Source organism: Sebastes fasciatus, chromosome 2, assembly GCF_043250625.1.
Source record: "Sebastes fasciatus isolate fSebFas1 chromosome 2, fSebFas1.pri, whole genome shotgun sequence".
Taxonomy (NCBI): domain Eukaryota; kingdom Metazoa; phylum Chordata; class Actinopteri; order Perciformes; family Sebastidae; genus Sebastes; species Sebastes fasciatus.
Window position 1 is genome coordinate 25,072,350 of NC_133796.1, and position 22,195 is coordinate 25,094,544.

At 39.4% G+C, this 22,195-nt stretch overlaps 1 protein-coding gene across 3 annotated transcripts; it reads left to right on the forward strand.

Moving 5' to 3' along the window:
* Nucleotides 1-2,516: 2,516 nt before the first annotated feature.
* On the forward strand, nucleotides 2,517-20,405 carry dync1li2 (dynein, cytoplasmic 1, light intermediate chain 2). Of its 3 annotated transcripts, none has more exons than XM_074615668.1 (13): nucleotides 2,517-2,680; nucleotides 4,317-4,390; nucleotides 4,912-5,028; nucleotides 5,147-5,377; nucleotides 9,527-9,690; nucleotides 12,400-12,493; nucleotides 12,684-12,819; nucleotides 12,957-13,068; nucleotides 13,177-13,236; nucleotides 13,972-14,016; nucleotides 14,164-14,281; nucleotides 15,271-15,408; nucleotides 16,925-20,405. In XM_074615668.1, exons 1-13 carry the CDS (start codon nucleotides 2,604-2,606, stop codon nucleotides 17,035-17,037), a joined length of 1,479 nt encoding a protein of 492 aa, XP_074471769.1. In that variant the 5' UTR covers nucleotides 2,517-2,603; the 3' UTR covers nucleotides 17,038-20,405. The 3 variants fall into 3 exon arrangements, with proteins under 3 accessions (XP_074471769.1, XP_074471777.1, XP_074471782.1); XM_074615676.1 differs by having other exon boundaries at nucleotides 16,930-20,405; XM_074615681.1 differs by lacking the exon at nucleotides 2,517-2,680 and adding an exon at nucleotides 3,887-4,242.
* Nucleotides 20,406-22,195: the final 1,790 nt, after the last annotated feature.

Below are 22,195 nucleotides of genomic sequence, written 5' to 3' on the forward strand. Positions count from 1 at the left end.
TTATACTTTACTTGAGTTTTTTCTATTTTATGCAATTTTATGCTTCTACTCCACCACATTTCAGAGGTACTTTTCTTTTTTTTACTTTGCTACATTTATTTGACAACATTAGTTATTAGTTACTTTACAGATTCAGATTATTAATACAAAATATAACTCAATTAATAAAATATGATGCATTAGCAGTTTATAAAGTAGTTCAAATTAGCTCCTTTACCAGCTGCAACATTACAGTGATGAACACATTAATGCATCAAAGATTATAATCTGGTGTTGTTAATACATTATTCTGAAATGGGCCATTCTACATAATGAATACTTTTACTTTTGGTACTTTAAGTTTACTTTGATGCTAATATTTATGTACTTTTACTTCAGTAAGATTGTGAATGCACAACTTTTACTTGTAGCAGAGTATTTTTACATGGTAGTATTAGTACTTTTACTTAAAGCTGCAGTGGGTAGATATGGAGCAAATGTGATTAGAAAAAGTTATTTTTTATAAAACGGTCACTTTATCCTGACAGTAGTGCATGAGAAAAAATATCATGTGCCTCTGTGTCCTCTGGTGTCCTCAGGTTGCCTTCGGTGTCCTCCAGTGCTTCTAACGGCATCTGCAAGATTTCACAGACCAGAAGAAATACAACCAATCAGAGCCGAGCTGGAGCCTGCCGTCTCTGAGCAGCTGTCAATCACTTGCAAACTCCTATCAAACGGTCCAACTAGGCAGCGCTGATCATATGAATCAATAATCTGTTACTGTAATGCCTATTTCTCGCATCAAATGTTTAAACATTTTTAAAGCCTGAAAACAGAGCCATGAGGAGGTGCAGAAGGTCGCCAGTTCAATCCCCTGGACCGGCAGGATAAATCTGGGTGGGGAAAGTGAAAAAGCAGCGCTTGCTTTGGCCACAAGTCAAATGTTGATATCACACAGTGTTCTCCATCATCTGTTATAGGGAAAAAACCTGCTATGACATCACTTATTGGCATGAGGCCAGAAGTGCTTGACGTTTTGGCACCACGTTTGAACCACAAACAATGGCCAAAGTCTCCCGTCACAGGCCTGATTTTTTATTGCATTAAAACAGAGCCATTAGGGGGTGCAGAAGTCCAGTTGTCTCTCAGAGCACATGAAATACAATATGTTGAAAGGTTATTATGGAAATTTTGCCCAATGCTGCATACAACATTTTACCTACTGCAGGTTTAAATAAAGGATCTGAATACTTTCTCCATCATTGCCAATTAGCTGGTCAAATTAAATTTCTAGGGTGAAGAATTAAAAGTTAAATCCACACCAGATCCCACACTACAGCAAACTGCAATTGCTGTGTGCTTTACAGCATGTTGAACCTCTGGCCACAAGTCAAATGTTGATATCACACAGTGTTCTCCATCAGCTGTTATAAGGAGATGACATCACTTATTGGCATGTGGCCAGATGTGCTTGACGTTTTGGTTTTAACACCACGTTTGAACCACAATGGTTAAATCCTCTTTTTTCATATATTATACTCACATTTTATACAAATAAACGTCTCTATCGTTATAAATAAGTATTAAGGCGATAAATAACTACTTTACTGAACGTTAGATGTTACAGAAGTGCACCCAAAGGTCCCGGCGCGGCATAGCAGCCATTGCAATAGTGATGTGTCGGTCACGAACGAGCCGGCTCAAAGAACCGGCTCTTTTAAGTGAACGATAAGAGCCGGCTCCCGCCCGAAAGCCGTTTTTTTCTTTTTTCTTTCTTTACTTAATTCAAGGTAGAATGATAGGACGATCTTCTCCGCACCACGGGCACTCCATGCACTCCATGCACTGACTGGGACTGAATGTTGTGTTAATGAGGTCCGTGTGACCAATCAGGTGATGACAGACAAGGATCATACCATCAAGCAGGGAGGGGCGGGCGTGCGTGGCGCGCTGACAGTCCACAGGTACAGAGCAGGAGGGAGAGGAGGAGAGAAAGAGAGAGGAGTGCTGTGTGGTGTGGATCGGTGTGGTGCGTTGCGCTCCAGTGCTTTGCGGAGCGTTGCGCTGTGCGGTGCGTTGCGTTGCGCTACGCTGCGTTGCTTTGTGGTGCGATGCATTGCGGCAGTATGCTATGCATTGCGTTGCGATGCGTTGAGGTGCGCGTGATGCAGTGCATTGCAGTGCATTGCGGTGCGGTGACTTGATGTGCGTTGCACCACGTGCGGTGCACAAATAGCAGACAAGATGAGTGACAGTCGGAAACGAAGCAGCATGTAAAATTACGGTATTCTGGAAATTATAAGGTTTAGTATTATTATATTGAATAATTGAAGTGATATATGTGCACACATACTAATCATAGGTCAAAACAGCGCTAAATTTGGCTGAATTATAAAAGGCAAGAAGTGGTAAAAACGAAGAGCCGTTTGGGAGCCGAAAGAGCCGGATCTTCTTTGGCGAGCTGAGCCAAATGATCCTGCTCACTAAAAAGAGCCTGAATTCCCATCATCACTAGAATGCAACGCACCCTCCTGTCTACTTGGCTGAAGGGCGGTGCTTAGTGGAGCTCCAGCAGCAGAGCAGCAGCAGGGCCTTGCCTTTGTGGGTTGTTAGAAAGAGAGAAGATGGCTCCCGTACTGGAGAAACAGCTCCCGGGCTCAGCCGACAACAACAACGAAGAGGAAGAAGGACAAAACCTTTGGCAAGTTGTATTTAATCTTTCAACGGGCTTGTTGTGTTGCTATAGAAACACAGCCGTTATCTGCTTTGTCACTGACGGTTTGCTCACAATCAAACACACCGGCCACGGCTAGCAGTTAGCATTAGCTGGGCGGTCAGTGACAAGGTCTATAGAAGGAGGATGGGTCATGGGTCGAAGGCGCATGCGCAGTGTAACCGAAGCTGCGTTGTAATTGGCTCAAGTGCAGACCAGATTCTACTGCGCATGTGCAATACACCCCGGAGTTACGACGCCTTGATGACGCGTGTCGCAGCCTCCTTTCCATAGGCCTTGTTGCAGTGAGCTAATGTGTTAGCAGCCCAGCTAACGTCAGCGAAGTGGGCTGATTAGCTACATTGAAGTTAGCAAAGGTTGTTTTATTAAAACAAATAATATTGTTGAATTGACGAGTCAAGTTGGAGAGAGAGGCATTCATAGTAACGTTAGCAGGGGCTCTTATAGATCATGTCAAGACAACACCTAAATACTAGCTCCTTTATACACAAGCTAACATTAACAAGCTAACAGCATAACCGACTAACCGACTAGTATGCAGAACAGCACTGTTGGCTTTAGTCAACGCGTATTGTTTATTGTCAATACTGTATATACTGCTCCTATTTTTATACTTCCTTCTATTTAAATGGTTCATATTTTGTTACACTTTGTTTAGCTCTTTTTACTGTGTTAGCTGATGCATGTTGTTTTGTGCACTATCCCCTTTGCTGCTGTACACTGCACATGTCCCCACTGCGGGACTAATAAAGGAAGATCTTATCATATCGTATTTGTTATGAGGTTTCAACTTGTCAGGTTGCATGGATTTAGATCCATAGCTACTTAGTTAGCTAGCTATATCTAAGTCAGTGGTCAGTGGAAATGACTGATCATTTCCTGCTTTGTGTGTTGTCGTGGACACATCACTGGGCCAGCTGTAAAAGTGTCATACTCTTGAACGTTGCAAGTAATAGTTAAGTTATGTAACGTTAGCTAATTACTGTTTTCAGTAGCAACTTATGTTTTGAGATATAGGGAGCTGTCAATGTGCCACGTGCTTGTCAATGTAGAATAGAATAGAAAGCTTTATTGTCATCGTATTAAATACAACGAGATTCACAGTTGCCACTTCTGGTCAGTGCTTTAAAACAAATAAACAAGGCAGATAAAACAGAACAGGTAAAACACACACAGTTATAAAGCAAATAAAACAGGTAAAGTAGATGTAATAAATATATATAAACAGAAGTGTTACACTAGAGGTATACAATATAAAAATACATGTAATATAAACAGAGGTAATTGTAAAGTAGGTAGGGTAAATGTAATGAATAAAATGTAAACAAAGGTAGTTGCACTTGAGGTGTATATTGCAACAAAGGATATATTGCACAGTAAAATGTATTTCACATTTAGTGTATTAATATTGCACAGATTTATTGTTTGTTCAGTGTCCGTATGGCCCAGAGAAAGAAACTGTTGGTGAGTCTGGAGGTGCAGGCTTTCATTGACCTGTAGCGCCTGCAAGAGGGCAGCAGGTCAAACAGGTGATGAGCTGGTAGCTAGTGGGTATATGTCATCTGTCTGTTTTTCTCAATATCTATCTTGTTGTTTCTTGTAGGACCTCAATACTGAGTGACGTTTCAACTAGATCAAATGCAAAGTTGCCATCAGGAAAAAACATTCTGATATTTGGTGAGTATTACTTATTCTACATATGTGAAAGTCTGTTTCTGCTTCAGTGTTTGGGGTGTGTTTGGTTGTGGTGGTCAGCCCTGAGGGGAGTGGAGGGGACTGCAAAACCACACTGAACTCACAAAAATTTGTAAATTAAAATCTTTCTGACTTTTCAATACAGTCTGCACTTTCAGCTGAGTTTCTTCCCACACTTTTGAAAGGAAGGCATAATAAACACAAAATACGGAGAGGTCTTCTTGGGTGGTGGCGTACTTATTTGGGTTGGACTTCCAAAAATGTGAGAAATACTGCTATTGAGCACATTTGTGTGAGGAAATGCAGCCTCTGACAGTCATGAGAACATGAGGGTAGTCTCATTGCATTTGAGGTGGAAAGAAAGTCTAAGATATGTTTTTGTATAGGCATCCACATCCATTGTTATTGTAAAATATCCATAATGATATGTATTGGACACTGTTACGACTGCTACTAATAATGAATAACATCATATGTAAGCTGATGAATTAAATATCTTACAGGCGAGGATGGCTCAGGAAAAACGGCACTTATGGCCAAACTTCAAGGAGCTGATCACAACAAGAGAGGGAGGGGACTGGAGTATCTGTACTTAAATGTCCATGATGAAGACAGAGATGGTGAGTTCACCTGCTGTAGCTTTACTTGTGGTTGTTTTACAGCAGTAGCCTTTACAAAATAACAATAAACAATAATAATATTGCTTGTATTAAACTAGTATTTTGTTTTTCTTTGCAGACCTTACTCGCTGCAATGTGTGGATCCTGGATGGAGACCTATACCACAAAGGCCTACTTAAGTTTGCCGTTTCAGCTCAGTCACTACCTGACTGTTTAGCTGTGTTTGTTGCGGATATGTCACGCCCCTGGACCATTATGGAGTCACTGCAGAAGTGGGCCAGTGTGCTACGTGACCATGTGGACAAGCTCAAGATCCCTCCAGAGGACATGAGAGAAATGGAGCAGAATAGTAAGTAATGTTTAACTTTATCTACCTATATGTGTCTTGCATTGTGGATGATATTGAAATGAAACATCAACAAGGCTTTTATTTTGAAAATGTAGCTCTTAGTTTGTTGTAGAAGGTTTTTCTGCTGAATCTAGCTGGACATTCAAAAATATTTTTGCCACATTTTAGGGGTCTGGTTTATAGCTAAAATCTCAGGTTTTGTTTTTACTTTCCAATTGTACCCCCAATTTAGAATATGTGCATTTTTATCATGTAGCCCATTCGCTGGTGGAGCATTTGGCCAACGTAAAACAAACATGGAGATAATAAGACTGAAGATTGAATTGCATTTAATTGAAGTGGTCACTGTTTAAATGCTATAAATGGTAGCGACTAGTGTAAATCCAAACGGGTCTTTGTTTCGTTAAAGCAGACAGTTTAAGACTGATATATAAGGTGGTGATTTGTTATAAGTTAGTCATTTTATGTCTCAACATCCAGAAAAAACATATATTTTGTGGACTTGTATATCTCAGGAGAGGGTTTAAAGGAAAGGCACTTAGAAAAGGTGCCTAAAGCACCCCAGGGTGGAAGCAATGAAAGTCTTACATAATAAGAGCCAGTCTCTCTTGCTGACTGGCTATAAGGAAAACGGAGAGATTGGTTGCTGCGTAGCATTGAAGGCAAGCACTGTATAACATTACACATTGTCATGGATGTTTCTAGGTCATCACCAGAGAGGCCCATGATCCTCAGCTGTGTGCTCTGGCTGGAGGCGAGTTCTGCTGATCAATGAGTGTGAAGCACTCAGATGTTGTTCTCCTGTTAATTTTAGAACTGGTCATCTCTAGCTTATGAACAGTTCTTTTGTGTTTGGGAAAATGTGTTTGGAGGTTGCAAGTTAGTTCAGCCTGCAGGGTTTTACAGAAGGTTCTTGTCTGCCGCCAAAGTTTGCTGGCTGCTGTTGCTCTTACAAGTCTGAAATGAAGTAGTCAAGTTGTTTTAATGATTTCTGATTTGGCAGAACAGGTGTTCCCAACATATAAGTGACAAGTGGTAACAAGTCTGCTGGCAAACGTGAAAAAGAAAAGGGAAGCTGGTAGCCAAGTGATGACTAAAACACATTTGTTGATTACAAACACTTTAAGTGGGTATAATGACGTTTAATGGGTCCACATTTTCAACTTGCTTTACTGACTTATTTAAGTTCAAGTGGCTGTATTAGTTAAGCATGGTTGAAATAGATTATACAATGCATTTGAAAGGAAATAATGCCTGCAAGTTGTACATTATAACTGATATTCAATAGATGTTGGCTGGAGCACACTTTACAGTTGCTGTTGTTCTTACATTTGCTATCGTAGTGTTTACTGTAGAAGTATTTTTTCTTGCGGTCTTCACAATTTGGTAAATTTGAGGCTTAACTTTAAATCTGTGTGTCAGATTTCTTAAGGGTTCCCTCCCACTTCTCTTTGGCCAAACATTTTGAACCCACCCACTGACATGGTCAGATTTCCAGTTTAGCTGAGGCATGTCATCCACATAAAGTATCTTATAGCATGTCAGTTGTGATGTCAGTAGCAGATTGGTGAGACCTAGTCAGATTACATATTTATAGACATGAGTGTGTGAGTGAGAGTCAGACTGACCGACAGTCTGGAAGTGTGTGTGAGTGGCTTTTGTCCAGGGAGTCTTGCAGGCGTCTTGCATCATGGTTCCCTCCCCTCCAACAGCAGCGGCGTCAGGGAGAGGAAGGGACGTAAACTGAGCGGGACTGAATTCAGTTAGTGGGCCGGATGTTCTGACTCCTGCTATGCTGTAACTAAAGTAAGCTGTCTGCTGGAGTTTTCTCAAGTTGAATTACAGGATCAAGCTATCGCTGCCTGGATGACACGTTGAAATGAGAAATATTTCACTCAGTGACTTCTGTGGTAGTCACAAGACGGGGACTTTTCTTTTAGCTACAGTAGCTGGGAATGGTGTGTAGATATACATATTATATATATAAATAAATAAATAAATATTCTGACAGTTGTTTTAGTCATGAGCCAACAGCATTAAAATAGTAAACAGATTAAGACTGATGTAAAACTTGGGCTTGTCTTATAATAACCAGTGAGACTAAATTTGCTTATTTGACATTTAGTTGACCAGAAACAACACCTCTTATTCGTTGCTAAACTTGAGCTTTGGCTTTCACTGACATCTTTCAAGTAATTAATATACCTATTAGATCTCAATGATTAATGCAGGTCTATTCTTTTGTGATTAAAAAATGTATAAAACCTTTGAGGTACAGTTTCAGTACTTAAAGTACAGTATACTTAATTTATTGAAGGCTGAGCAGTCCTCGATTATGTGTGTCAATGTATTTTGACCCCACCTTTGTTTGTGGAACAGATAGACAGACAGACTTTGTCCTACTAAGACCTATTTGTCTTTCTTTCACTTTGTGTTTTAAAGTGATACGCTACCCAGAATCTCTCCTTTTATTATCAAATACTTACCCCCTGTTGGCAAGTATCAAAACGTCCACTCAAGACACTCGAGTCATTGTTTTAGCGTGATTATTGCTCCACTTCCTCAGAAACTCTTGTGGTTGAGACAGGGCACCATAATGAATGGGTGGCAGTGAAAATAATGTTTGAGTGATATTTTCTAATAGCTACTCCTATTTTACGATTTGTTTTTCTGGTCTATAGTCTGTATTTTCATTCAAGTAATGTCCTGCCATTTGTCGACCCAGCAAGACCCCCTGTGAAGCTTAATGTCTCTGCACTAGAAAGGATTAGATGAAAGTCTGACTTCTTTTAGCAGTCATTCAAATTAGGTTCAGATGTCATCTATAAACTTCAATAGGAGTAAACTTCATGAATCTTGCTTTTGGACGGTGTACAATCCACGTGTTAAATTCCTTGTGTACATATTCCAACCTATTTGTGCATATACACTGGATTTGTGTAATCCAGGAGAGTTCCCCTGTAGATTGCTTGTAACACCGGTCCTCGGCCCATATGCTAAATCCCATGTTTGGAAGTAAAGGAGTTGGCTCAAAACACCAAGTCAATCTGGCTTTATGGGCTGTCCCCAGCCGCATTTCTGAAGCTCCTGAGGAAGTAGGCCAAAGCTTCCTGCACATAACCACCACCACCACCACCTCCTCCTCCTCATACAGCAGCTTTGTAAATGTCTGGACAGCTAGGGCAACACAACAGGAAAGTGAAGGATGTATTTGTCTCTTTCTACCTGTCTCCCGAGGTTTATTATGTTACAGTGGGAATTTTGTCTAACTATACTAAACTACACAGGACCTATAATACTTCTGTATGTGCAATTATGTTTAGAATCTTCATTATCATTCATTGGGTAGAAGCGGGCATATATTAATATGCCTGCTAATTGCAATGCATTTGTGTTGACCCTATGATCTAATCTCAGAGACATAGTTTGAGGCTAAGCACAACATTTAACTCTGTGCTATAAAACCAGGTTTATAGTTCTGCATCAGGGTGTTGCAGTGTAGGCTGCAACTGGTTCCGTAACTTTACAAAAGGTCCTACCAAAGATGACGTACACCTCAAAAAATTGCATTTAGGGGCTACAGAGATACGAAGTCGAGACCACAAGAACTTTTTCAGCTTTCAAGATTTTTCATCTTAATGCTCTTGTGTTGGAAGTTCTTGTGTTATTACAGACGATATGGAGCGTTAAGTTAAGAATGGCTCAGTAATTGCAAAATGTGTTGCTAATGCCTGGATTATTTTAGATTTGATTTTAGATATTTTTTAATAGTCACATAACAACTTTTTGCACATAATTTCATAAATTCAAAAGTGCAAACTAATTGAATGTCAGTTGGGGAAAGGAAAGCATTTTTATTTGATAAGAGAAGCAGATGGGCAGTCTGCATACGCACTGTGCATGGTGAGATTTCCTTTCAATATACACATTTTGCCAGAAGATTGTATTATAAAGATACAAATATTTGTTGGCGACATATTGTAAAATAGGGGTCAGCTGGAAAACAAGGGGCCTTTTGTCCATTAATGAAAGAGGAATGGTTAGGAAGATAAAGACATTGGAAACTGAACTAATTTTCATTTTTATTATGCTATTATCCTCACTAATGGTCTGAATTCCTATCTTTTCCCCCCTTTGTCTTTCCACTAGTGGCGAAAGCGTTCCAAGAGTACACAGAACCGGAGGACGCCGCTCCATCCTCCCCACAGAGACGGGCCCCAACAGCAGGGGAAGACGAGGCCGTTGTGCTACCACTTGGGGACAACACACTCACACACAACCTGGGCATTCCAGTGCTAATAGTTTGCACAAAGGTAAATAATTCTTACACCCCTAAAAGTCTGTTGTGAAATCCTAGACTCTATCTAGAGCCAACTAATGTTTTGGTGTCATTATAAGAGGTTTTACCAATCTGTCAAAGCTTTTCAGAGGTACTTCTATCTGAGACAAGCCATTTGCTAGTTCTCTGACACATCCCTGTGATCAAAGAGCCAAAAGAATGATACAAAATCAAATCGAATGGAATAATGAATTATGGCTATGCAGCTGCTTCACCAAATAAAAATAAAGTTTATTATAATCATTATAAGCCTATAGTGAAGTATACATATACAATAACAAAATTGCGTCCATCTCTCTGTACACACACACACACAGAGAGGGAGAGGGAGTGTCAAGGGAGAACCTCCTTCTCATCTCTTTATGAGCGTCAATCGCATCTCACCTTTCACTCACTCAGTCTGAAGAGAAACAGATTTCAGTCAGATTTACAGCTGCTAGAAAAAGTGTTTTTGTTTCTCTCCTGGCACATTGTGTCAGAGTAAAAACCCCTGCTGCTGTTGCGTCCTTACGCACGGAGCATCCCGTTGTACGCCCAGTAGTGCAGAGCCCTTTATCCTGCTCAGTCAGGAGTACCACATAAAGTCTAGCATGATTTTGTATATTTCTCCCTGTGAATTTTATTTTAGTTGTTTTCCCCCCGAGCCTCCTGGACCCTTTTACACCGTCAGTGGGGATTCTGGGTTGCAAACACAATGCAATGACAAGAGAAGCTGCCATACTTTTCTGAAACTTGCGGACATTATTTACTTATATTGTACTTTACTTTAATATTATTGTCTAATGAGAGAGGAGGACAAAAATTGAACTTCAAGGATAATCCTTTTTATTGAAACCAAAATGGCTATAAAAGGTGCAATAATCACAGCAAATAAATTACGATATAGCCCATAAAAACAAATTGCACATATGTAGGCTTATAAAGAAATAAATTAAGAAATAAATAAAAACACTGTAGCCTCTGCCAACATATAGGCCTAAATTAAAATACCTGGCTTTGTTGAGACTGATCTTCTCCAATGCGATTCAGCACCTGGGACAGCGCAATGCACGCACACATACACGCACACGCACACGCACACACACAACAAACAGCGCTATCTGTCTGAGAATAACTCAAATGAATTAATGTTAATGAATAATGTGGGATTACTATTCCTTATTTCATGGGCTATTTAGGATTTTGGGTGTAATGCATATGAAATAAAAAACAATCAAAAATCGCTGCATTTGAATACTAATTTGGATGTTAATTACCATGGCAAGCTGTTGGTTCAGCATTGTTTTCCAGAACCTCTTTCAGACTACCTGCGGCCATGATATATAGCTTCTTTTAACTCCCCTTCCACCTTGGGCTCTGCTTCTTTAACATTTGCAGCCACAGCCCTTCTAGCCTGTAGGTACCCCTCTCTACTTAACCCTGAGTTGCCTGAGATAAACAGGCACAGAAAGTCTCCTTCAATGCCGTCCTCCCTGCTGGTTTCCTCTGATGGGTACTGTAATTGCCTCCATGATGAGCACATTTGGGCTCAGACCCTATAGACTTTTATTTATGCTTTTTATGTTGTGCTTTGTGAGGCAGTATCCTCTAATAAAAAGCTGCCATTATACTTGTTTGTTAACCCTCCAGGCAAAGGCTAGTGCTGAATAACACAGTGTAGACATCCGCAGCGCTTCACATGCTAGCCGTGACTAGAAAATGGTGAATGTGCTTTTTTTTATCATTGGTGCCTCTGTCTAGCTCTTACCAAAAAAAAAAGTATTCAGCATGGCAGAAAAAGATATAAGACCATTATTTGCTGTTTATAAGTAGTTAAACTGGGCTGTCAGTCTTCTTTTGAATATCACCTTCTGTCATGACTAATAATGGAAGCTTCACTACAGACACAGGGATAGGAAGTACTGTATTTCTGTGCTGTCATTGTCACACCACCACAACATAAAAGCCCCTTTTCCATCTACATTTACTGGTTTGTATTAACTTGGTTTGACTCGGAGCGTCAGCCCAGCACGGCAGGGATTTGCATCTCCATTATAACAGGACTACCCGCTTGAAGGTGTGTGTAACTATGGCTGTGACTAGTGGTCAAAGGAGCAGTGGTCATTTCCTATATTCTTCACAATAAAAGTCCCCCATTATGTTTGCTGCTTGTACTCTTCCTCCCTGCAGTATTATTAGACTTTTATTGAAGAATAGAAACTAAACTTCAAACCACAGAGAGCTGAACATACAGAGACTTTTAAAAACAAATCAGTGTGGTAAGCGCCAATGGAAAAGTTGCATCCTTCCAATCCACACCAACTCCTACCCAAGTCATCTGTAGCGGCTGGCCAAATGGTCATCACCAGTCAGACTAATATCAAAAATAACAACAAAACACTTGGTCTTTTTAAATATTTGCGCTGTGTTTTACTCGATGCTTAAAAACAACACTTGGAACATAAAATCCCTGAATGGGGAGCATATTGATTTGTTCATCGCACCGGCATCTCTCCCAGTCAGTGTAGATGACAGACCTTTTGGAATAAAGTCTAGATTCACAACAGAAGACACTGTCATTGTAGAACGGGCTTAAGATGCAGAGAGCAGTGTAACCTTGTTCAAATTTGTGAATGCTGACATTTTATTGTCTGTGTCATTAAAATACTCCTCTCTTTCCCTTCCTCAATCTTTTCTCCTTCAGTGTGACGCAATCGGCGTACTAGAGAAGGAGCACGACTACAGAGAGGAGCACTTTGATTTCATCCAGTCCCACATCAGGCAATTTTGCCTACAGTGTATCCTTTTAATACATAATTGTTTGTAATTCTATCACAATGGTTATCATATTTATAACATTGACTGTTCAAACAGAAATGTTATTTATATGGCCCATGATATTGATCAATTAATCAATCAATCAATCAATCAATCAATCCACCACTATGTCATTACCCCAACAATTGATGCCTTAACCGAATTAAACAGATGGAGCTGGTCTGATCTATACTTCAGTCAAAGAGGAGAAGAACCTGGATCTGCTTTACAAATATCTAGTGCACAAGATGTATGAGTTCCAGTTCACCACACCTGCCTTAGTGGTGGAGAAGGATGCAGTGTTCATGTAAGTGATGCACTAGTTTATTTAGTTTATCAGGTTTCTTTGGTTTTCTTCCAAGAACATACTCTACATAATTATCTACAACAGAGTTTACATCATTGCACCCACTGTAATTGGAGCGGTCTCTTCTTTCCTTTCAGTCCATCTGGATGGGATAATGAGAAGAAAATTGGGATTTTGCATGAAAACTTATCAACAGTCAGACCCGGGGATCCATTTGAAGATTTTATCACGATGCCTCCAGTACGAAAGGTAATGACAATGCAAATACTGAGAAAATATAAACTTTAGAGGATGACATTACAACTCCATAGTGCCAATTAAATAACCACATGCTTTCTCCTTTGCTTTTCTTCACAGCTGGTTCACGACAAAGAGATAAATGCAGAGGATGAGCAGGTATTCCTGATGAAGCAACAGGTATGTGTCAGTCGTATAATTCATCATTTCTGTCACCAGCTGCCGAGATTGACAGTGTGTCTGAAAGTTCCTTACGTCGATTTTGAAGGCAAACTTTCAAAAATAAAATAAACATCCTCTGGTCAAACTGGATAACACAGTATGGAAGTTTTTAATGATATGAATAATAATAAAGAAAATAAAGTTGTAAGGAGGATATTCTTCTGTGTTACAAAGATATCTAAAAAAAAAAATACAAACAATTTTGTCTAAAATAAAGTGAATAGCTCGACCCAAGAACCAGTTCTTTGTAAGATTTTAGTAGCAATCCTGAACTGGCATTTTCACTATTAAACAAATGTGTATACTGTACTCGTGCTGGTGAACATCTGAAACTTCCACGTGATAAGTATCATTGGCTTCACTTCCTATTTTGTAGACAAATAAACCAGGAACTCAATCTAAAAAAAAACCTCTCAACTGAAGCTTCAGTTTTGCAAGTTAGAGAATTGTTTGTTGTTGTTTTTTTCTACTTTTATCTGCACTGACTGCCTCTCTATTTATGGACATCTAAATCTGATATTATAATTGATCTTGCATATCAAACTGAGAAATGGTATAAATATGTTCAGAATTAGATTTCCAGAAAGTCCAAAATTAATCAACCATTTTTTCCCATTTGTGTGTACATAGGAACCTATTGTTGAAATTGTAAACCATGTCTGAATTAAGCCGTTCAACTTTTTTTCTCTACAGTCTTTGTTAGCGAAGCAGCCAGCCACGCCAACAAGAGGAGCAACAGTAAGTGTCTTAACATCCCTCGACTGTGAAATATTAGTAACGGTTAGATTTATTCCATTTTCTTTGTACTGAATCCTTTTTCTCCTGGATAGACAAACTACGCTATTTGTTTGTGACCACAGTCTTGCCCTGGTTTCTGTGTTGCAGGAGTCTCCGGGAAGGGCAGCTTCAGGGTCTCCCAGGCCTGCGGGTCGCACCGGCACACCCAACGTGAACAGCGGCTCACCAATGGCTGCTGTCAAAAAGCCTGACCCTAACATGAAAGGTAGGAGCTTTATGAATGCTCATTTATTTTCAGGGGCTTGCACTGTCCTTTTTATTTATTTCAGGATTTTTTTTAATCATCCACATTTATCGGAAACCAATTTTAGACCTCTGCAAAAAACTGTTTTGATCTCATTCCTTTTCATTTATTTTTATCTTTTCACTGTAATGTGAACGCCTTTTTTTCTGAAATGCTGCAATATTGCCCCCAAGAGGTAACAACTAAAATAAATCACATAACAACAGATTCCTGCACACTTCCTGAGCTGGCAACCCTTAAGCAGAAATATTGACTTTCTCTGTAGTAGGGGGCTAGTGCATTCCAACTAGAGTAGGTTTAACCAGATTTAATAGAGGTCTGTTAAGCCTCGCCTATTGGAGCAATCTTTTAAGACTTTTTTTACTCTGTGTCAAAGCAAATCAGTTCTCTGTGTTTGTAGCAACTTTAAAACTATGCGTTTTTTTCCTGATAAAGGACGTTTTGTGGTGTATAACCTTATCCAAATCCAAAATAGAGGGAGTCGTATGCTGTACTACTACAGATTGGAAAACCTCTGAGACAAATGTAATGATTTCAGGGTGGTGCACATACCAGAGTGCACTATACTATTGAGAGGGCTTTTGTCCTTGACTTTACAAGATGAAGATGTAGCTTTATTATGCAAAAAAATGGATTATATGTGGCAGGAACAATAGATATTTAAGTAACTGAAGATATCCCAGACTGCTAATCTGGAATCATAAAATGTTAGGCATTAAAGCAAGCTAATCTGTTCATAATCAGCCTGTGTTGTCAGTATTCCTAGTGTTGAGAAAGTAACTAGAACCTCAGTAATCGAGCATGGTGGGTGATGGCTATCATCAAGTTGGAATATGTGCAACCTATTAAAATCTCCCATTTAAAATATTGTTATCTTTGACAATTTTCACCAGAAAACAGGAGGTTTCCTTAATACAGAAGTGGTTTTAATCTCCATGTTTCTCCTGCAGCGGGGGCAGCCAATGAGGGAGTGCTGGCTAACTTCTTCAACAGCCTGTTGAGTAAAAAGACGGGAGCCCCAGGGAGCCCTGGAAGCCCAGGAAGTGGAGCAGTTGGAGCTGGAGTGCAAGGGTCCGCCAAGAAAACAGGTACAATCTCTCACTCCAGTGCTCTCACCTCTGATCTCAGTGGAAACAACAGCCTCTCTGTTTTTAAACCTTCTTCCTCACTGGTTAGCAGTTGTCCTTTAATCAAAACCGTTATAAAGCCAGGGTTCCTACGCAATATGGCATTTGATTTTAGTCATTTCCAGGTCTGGATAAGTTTGGAAAAAAGACATGAGAGTATGGAAAAATATTTGTGTTTCCAGGACAATTGCCCCTATTCTGTTTTCTAAAATATAAAATTCGGACATTTCTAAAAATACATTGATCAAACAAGCAGAGTGTTTTTCATGGCTTTTGGAGCAGGCAGCCAAAATGTTTACCACTGTGTGAGAGAGTGTGGGCCTGAGCTTGATGTCGCCTGTACATCACAGCCAGCAAAACAGCTCTGACCCAAGTGCAAGATGTTTGACAGTGGAACGTCATCCAACTTTCTGCACAAGTGTGAACTGAACGGCCACAATGGCGAAATGCATGTTTTCCGAGGGCTGGCTTGACTATCCCAAATACAAAGCCTGGTTGGCTAAGGATTACAAATGTGAAAAGAAAGTTAAACTTTGTGTAAAATCTTTCAACATCTCCAAATATAGGGGAGCCATGTGCGAGGGCAAAAGCAACCTCTGCACCCAGAATCAAAAAATCTTGACAAGTATGGAATTTTGAAATGGAAAATGTGTAGGAACCCTGTAAAGCATTATTGTTGACTATAGCATCCTGTGTGTTTAGAGCCATCTCAGAGCATGTCTCAGTGCAAGCACACTTAGAACAAGACTAGAGGAGTTAGAAACAGGGCTGTTTGTTGATAGAGCTGTGGACCAGTTTCCTGCCTGGAGTTTTATCTCTACAGCCTGAGAGAGAAAGAGAGAGAAGGTTAAAACAGGAGAAAAAGAAGTTGTCTTCTTTGACTGAACTTCTGACATCTGAGGAAACTTGTGACAGGCCTGTATGCACCAAACCTCCAATCATAAGTGCCCCCATGAAACTAATGTCACTCACTCCTCGTCATATCCCACTGCTCTCTTGCTCAACTAATTATTTTGCTTGAGTAACCTCAGCTGTTTCGCATGTCAACCATTCTTACCTCCAGCACCAGAATATGTTTTTTTTTTAACTTTGTTATATCAGGTAAATATAACAAAGTTTGTGAAATGGCTGAATGTAGCCAGTGAAACATTGAGGGAAACATTGCATAACTCATCTCTCCGTCTGGGACCGCTGACTTGTACTTTTTGTTCCAGCGCTGAGCAGTGTTAACATTTCTCTGAGACCCAGCTGAAAGGATAATGCATGAGTACATGTTCCCTTTGTCTCATGATTAGTTTTGCATGTGTGTTAACCGTGGCAGCGAGCCGCCAAACTCTCCAGCATGGGACCGCATCACCATCCAACCCCCATCCAACCCCCATCCATCCGCTTGCTGGCCGTAGAAACCCGTTATTTATGAATACACACAGAGGCTACAGGAGATTACTTTTGGACTTTGTCTCCTGTTTTTTATAAGGGCAGAAGCCGGGTTTGACTGATGTCCAGGCGGAGTTGGACAAGATGACGCGCAAACAAGACTCCATGGTTTCAGCGAACAACATACCACCGCCGACCGAGAACGAAGCGTGAAGGCAACAAAAACAGCTGCATCGTCCACTGCGATAATACTCTGGAAATATACATGTACATGTGAGCATAAAAAATTGACCAAATTCCTGATGTCTATATCAGTCAGCACACACAGTGGTTTTGGTGTTGTGGTGAGATGGGAAGAGAGAGATAACAGAGATAGAGGTGTTAATGGGATGATAGGTGCTGATGGCTTGGCTTTATTTCTGTCCTCTCTTCCACTGTAAATGTTATTTTGTGAGGGATGTCAGTTTATTGAAATGAGTGCACACTCCCTGGCAGCCCGCCTGATGCGCTGGGCTGCAGGCCCCCCAGTTTCTGGGGTAAAACACTGTCTCCTAATGGGTTTAAAGAGTGGAAATGTACTGGTCTCGTGGCCTCTGGTTCAGCTTATCTCATGGAAGGAATTTGCGATTGGAAAGGTATTTAAACTTTAAATATATTCATTGAAAAAAAGTAATTAAAATACTTGCAAAAACTTATGTAGTATGTAAAAAAATGTTGGATATGATACCGATGTATTTATACAAAGCTCCTCCTTTTTATTTTATTTTGTGCACCATTTATCGGTTTAAGGAAACATTCATCTGTATAACAAAAACATGTTAAAATGCCACTGACGTCATGACACTAATACGACAAGTCCAGATAGCTGATATCATATCATTTGCCCTATTCATCTCGAAGGATTCTGTAAATATAAATACAAAAACAAAAAAAATCTATTCAGGTTAACTTTGATTTTGTATAAAATGCAATTCTGTTCAAATTCAGAAAATAGCTTCTTTGACTAAATGACACTGGTTGGGATTTGATTTTAGAGGTTTAGAGGTTGCAATGGAACCTTTAGCTACAGGTGTGTATATTTGGGGATGGGGTTGGGCAGCATCTTTCCTACTATAACTCCTAAGTGCCTCGCACAGTTAGCTGTTTGTGTCATAGTGGAGGTGCTCGTCTACGTAAGAGGAAATGCACTGTAGCACCATCGGTTAAAAGGTTTTTGTCCATTTCTTGTCATCCAAATAATTTATTTCGTTTTACATTTTTGTTAATGTACAACAAGCCTGTGGTCTGTTATTTTTTCAGAAACAAGATTTCTGTGGCCTAGTTGATAGTGTTCAATAGAGCGATAGATTGAATGCCTTCATACAAACTGTAAAGGCTACTGATATTAAGAAGAAACCACATGATGGAACTTTTGGGTCCCCCAGAAGAACCCTCAACTGTGGTTGAAACCACTCGCTTTGCAGCCAAAAGACACAATGATTTGCTGTGGTTTGAACAAAATGAGATATGGTATCCTTCGGTGTTTGACAGCACTGTCCTCCTTTTGGTTTCACATGTTTTATTCACACTGTACTTTGCATGTCTGTTAAAACATTCCCAGTTTCTACATGAAGTAGCTGTAGAAACACATCCCTGTAGTGACACCTGGTAGTCCAGTCAGGTGTTTTTGTTCAGTCTCTTTTCAGTGCCCATTTTAAAAATAATGACCTTTGCCTTCAATGTACAGCTAACAGTTTGTCACACTGGGCACCCAGCCTTCACAGGAATGCTCCTAATTCATTTGTGTGTCCTTAAGGGGTTGCTTAATTGTGTTCTGTAATTTCTCTTTTTTTTTTTTTTTTAAAGTAAAACCATAATACTGTACCATATCATTTAAATCTGTAATATGTATGGTTTCATGGCACCATAATCAAAATTAATTAGGTGTACATTATCATTAAGTCTGTATGCAAGGCCCTACTTAATCTTATGGATATCAGTAGCTTTCACAGAATTAATGGAAAGTGTGAAGGGAGCAGCTGTTTGCTATTCAAATAATAGCAACAAAAGGAAAACTGGAGTGAATTGGGACATGGAACCAAAGATGCATGTTATTATTATTCCACTTTGTTCTGCTTTTCTAGTTGGTAATCATCCATAAGATTAACCAGTGGCCCTTTTTTTATCCCACTCTTGCATGGAGCCCTTAACTTCAGACCTGCCTATGAACTTTTGAATAACACCCTATAACAAAGGTAGAAATGCCTTCCACTCAACCATATCTGGGGTTTCATTAGTCAAAGGAAAAGAAAAACACCATAATTGTGTACAGTAGATTATGGTGAAATCTCTGAACTGGTCAACAAATGAGGTGCAATTAGGGTTTAAGTTTGCTCTGTAAGGGAATAACCACAAGACCATATTGGTGTACTCTATGCATGATTTGTTATCAAAATGATGCTACACACCTATTCTGGATTTACTTTTCATTAAAGTGAAGCTCTTATTGTTTTTATTTGTCCTTTTATTTTTTTTTATGACTGGGTGGAATGTGCACCTGAGGGTCTGTTGCCGAAGTGGATGAAGCACAATTTTAAGAACAGCCAGGAGCAGCACCGCCACATGTTGAAATAAGCACTTTTCCTTGGACACTTGTATCAATTCCCTGTTGCTACAGTTAAAGATACAGAATGCATATCTTTCTTCCTTTTGCCTTGCCTTTTTTAGAACGTTTAGTGATGAACCTAGAAGTTAATCTACACAGTAAAACTGCATCATTTATCTGCTTTTGCTGCTTAAGTTATGGAAGGTGCCCCTGGTGGTTAACTGTGGAATAACTGCTTTCTGTTGGTGATATTGTAAATTGAATCAATCCTTTTTGTCATGACACCTTTTCCTAGGGATGTTTTTTGGGGACATTTTGCAGTAGATAAACCAAATAAAAGTCCATTCATTTTCTGATTTGACCTTTTTGCCCCTGAAACATCCACTTGTTTATGTTTACATCCTAATTCGGCATGTTTTGTTTGTGTTGTCAAATATGGCTTTGCCCATAGACACTTTTCTGTTTAAGTTTTAAAATGGCACCATAACCTGACTGACCACACTGATATGTCATATCAGTATATATCATGTTTCATAAAACATGGCCACACTTGTTAAATTTGGCATTTAGCTGAGTGGAATGAAGTGCTCTCATGCTGCTCGGTTTCAAAGTTGCACTCACCCTTTGTAAAGGTTGGATGTTGCTCCCAAGATTGAATAATGAACAGTTGTTGTAACTTTTGTACTCAAACGTCAGTTGAAAGCAACTGCCTCTTCACATCCTAACTGAATTGCCTTCGACCACTATTGACAGTCTACATCTATACGAGACTACGAGCTTCTGCTTCCAGTCCTTTTGTATTCAGGATATCAGGACATTGTAAGCACATGGCTGGCTGCGTTTTTGTGTCCTGAAATTAATTCAGAAGTTTGATTGTATGACTTTTAACACAATTCTGTAGCCTTTAAGCTGCCATGTGGATTCTCGCTTCTTACGCCGACAAAGATAAGGAAAATGTTTATCAGACCCCTGGCTTCAATAAAACCAAGAATCCAAACTTTGGTTGACTTTCACATTTTTTGCGTCTGTTTATACAATGCTTATTGATTTGATTCATTTATTCACTTTAATTACTCCACAGCCGCTAACTCCACCGCCACACTAAAGTACGAAACATATGAAAGTGACATAGGGCGGTCAATCAATTAAAATATTTAATCGTGATAAATCACGGTTGTCCATGATTAATCGCACATTTTCTATCTGTTCAAATTGTACCTTAAAGAGAGATTTGTCAAGTATTTAATACTCTTATCAACATGGGAGTGGACAAATATGCTTTCTTTATGCAAATGTTTGTATATATTATTGGAAATCAATTACCAACACAAACAATGACAAATATCCAGAAACCCTCACAGGTACTGCATTTAGCATAGAAAATATGCTCAAATCGTAACATGGCAAACTGCAGCCCAACAGTCAACAAGAGCTATCAGTGTGCTAACTTGACTATGACTTGCCCCAAACTGTATGTCAGAGGATTTCAGAGAATGTAGCAGGTTCAGTTTTAGAGCTAGATTGAAGTTACAGATATCATATGACACTAGAAAACCTAAGGACGCTCCACATTTGGACTAAATTTAAAAACAAAACAGACAAAATACAAATAAACACATGCCCACTTTATGATAATCACATGCAGTTTGGGGCAAAAATCATGCAATTTTTTGCATGCAGTATACATTTTTGCCTATTTTAAAAATGGTTTGAATATTTCTGCATACTGGGGTCCCTAAAAAATCGTGAAATTACATAAATTGGATATAACTGTAAAACTGAGACTCTTGTGGATCCAATTAGCCCAACTGTATTCATGTGTGATGATGTTAGTCCCCATGTCATTGTAGTGAGACCATTTTTTATAATTTGACCTCACTGTGTAAAAAGAGCTGTGGTGACCTCTAGGATAATCACAGCGTCATGAAACAATACGATTGACAATAAGGGGGTTTCTGAGCAGTTTCCAGAACAGAAATGCTCGCCATCCAATCACCGAAAAATGCAATTCTTGCAGAAATCTTCAAATATCAAAAGTTTTTTTAAACCAAATCACAGCATGGCTTTTTATGGCGTTATATAATTGAGGGATTATTGATAATTGTTATCAAATATCAAGTGGTAAAAACGGTTCAATTAATTCATGTTTATTTCTGATTTATGACTAGAACAACTTGACACACAGTGCTGAGCTGCATCTCCAATTCATCTTTTAAGTTCCCAGCTTTCAGATGATGTACTCAATTTATGTGACAGCTACTGTTGACCTGCTATCTCCCCCTAAAGACCCCCTGTACCCCACTAAAAAAAGACAAAAACAGGTCTATTGTGGGTCTCAGAGGGAACTGAAACTGAACTGAAATTACCGAAATGATTGCACCACTTCATTAATGGATAACAGCTGCTTGGATGCAACATTCAAGTATCCAATAGACTCATGCAGCATCTATGGCCCTCTGCGATCACCTAGGCAACCTTTTAATACCACTAACTACCATAGGAGGGCGCTAAGGTAAAGCAGGGAAGCAGGTTTATTTCATTCCTAGAAAGATTAGGCCTATCCCTAAATTATGAAAGTTTATTTGACCTGACATCTGAATGCATGCATCAATCAATTTGGAGAAAAACAGCTGTAGCAAAGCACTTAAGTAAATTTGTTTTTCTCTTATAATTTGATATTTAAGGTTTTTGTTTTAGAGTGATAATAAAAGCTTTAAAGATAATACAGCAAAAACCATACACTTCCACGCAACACACACACACTTGTCTTTTTTTATATATATATTT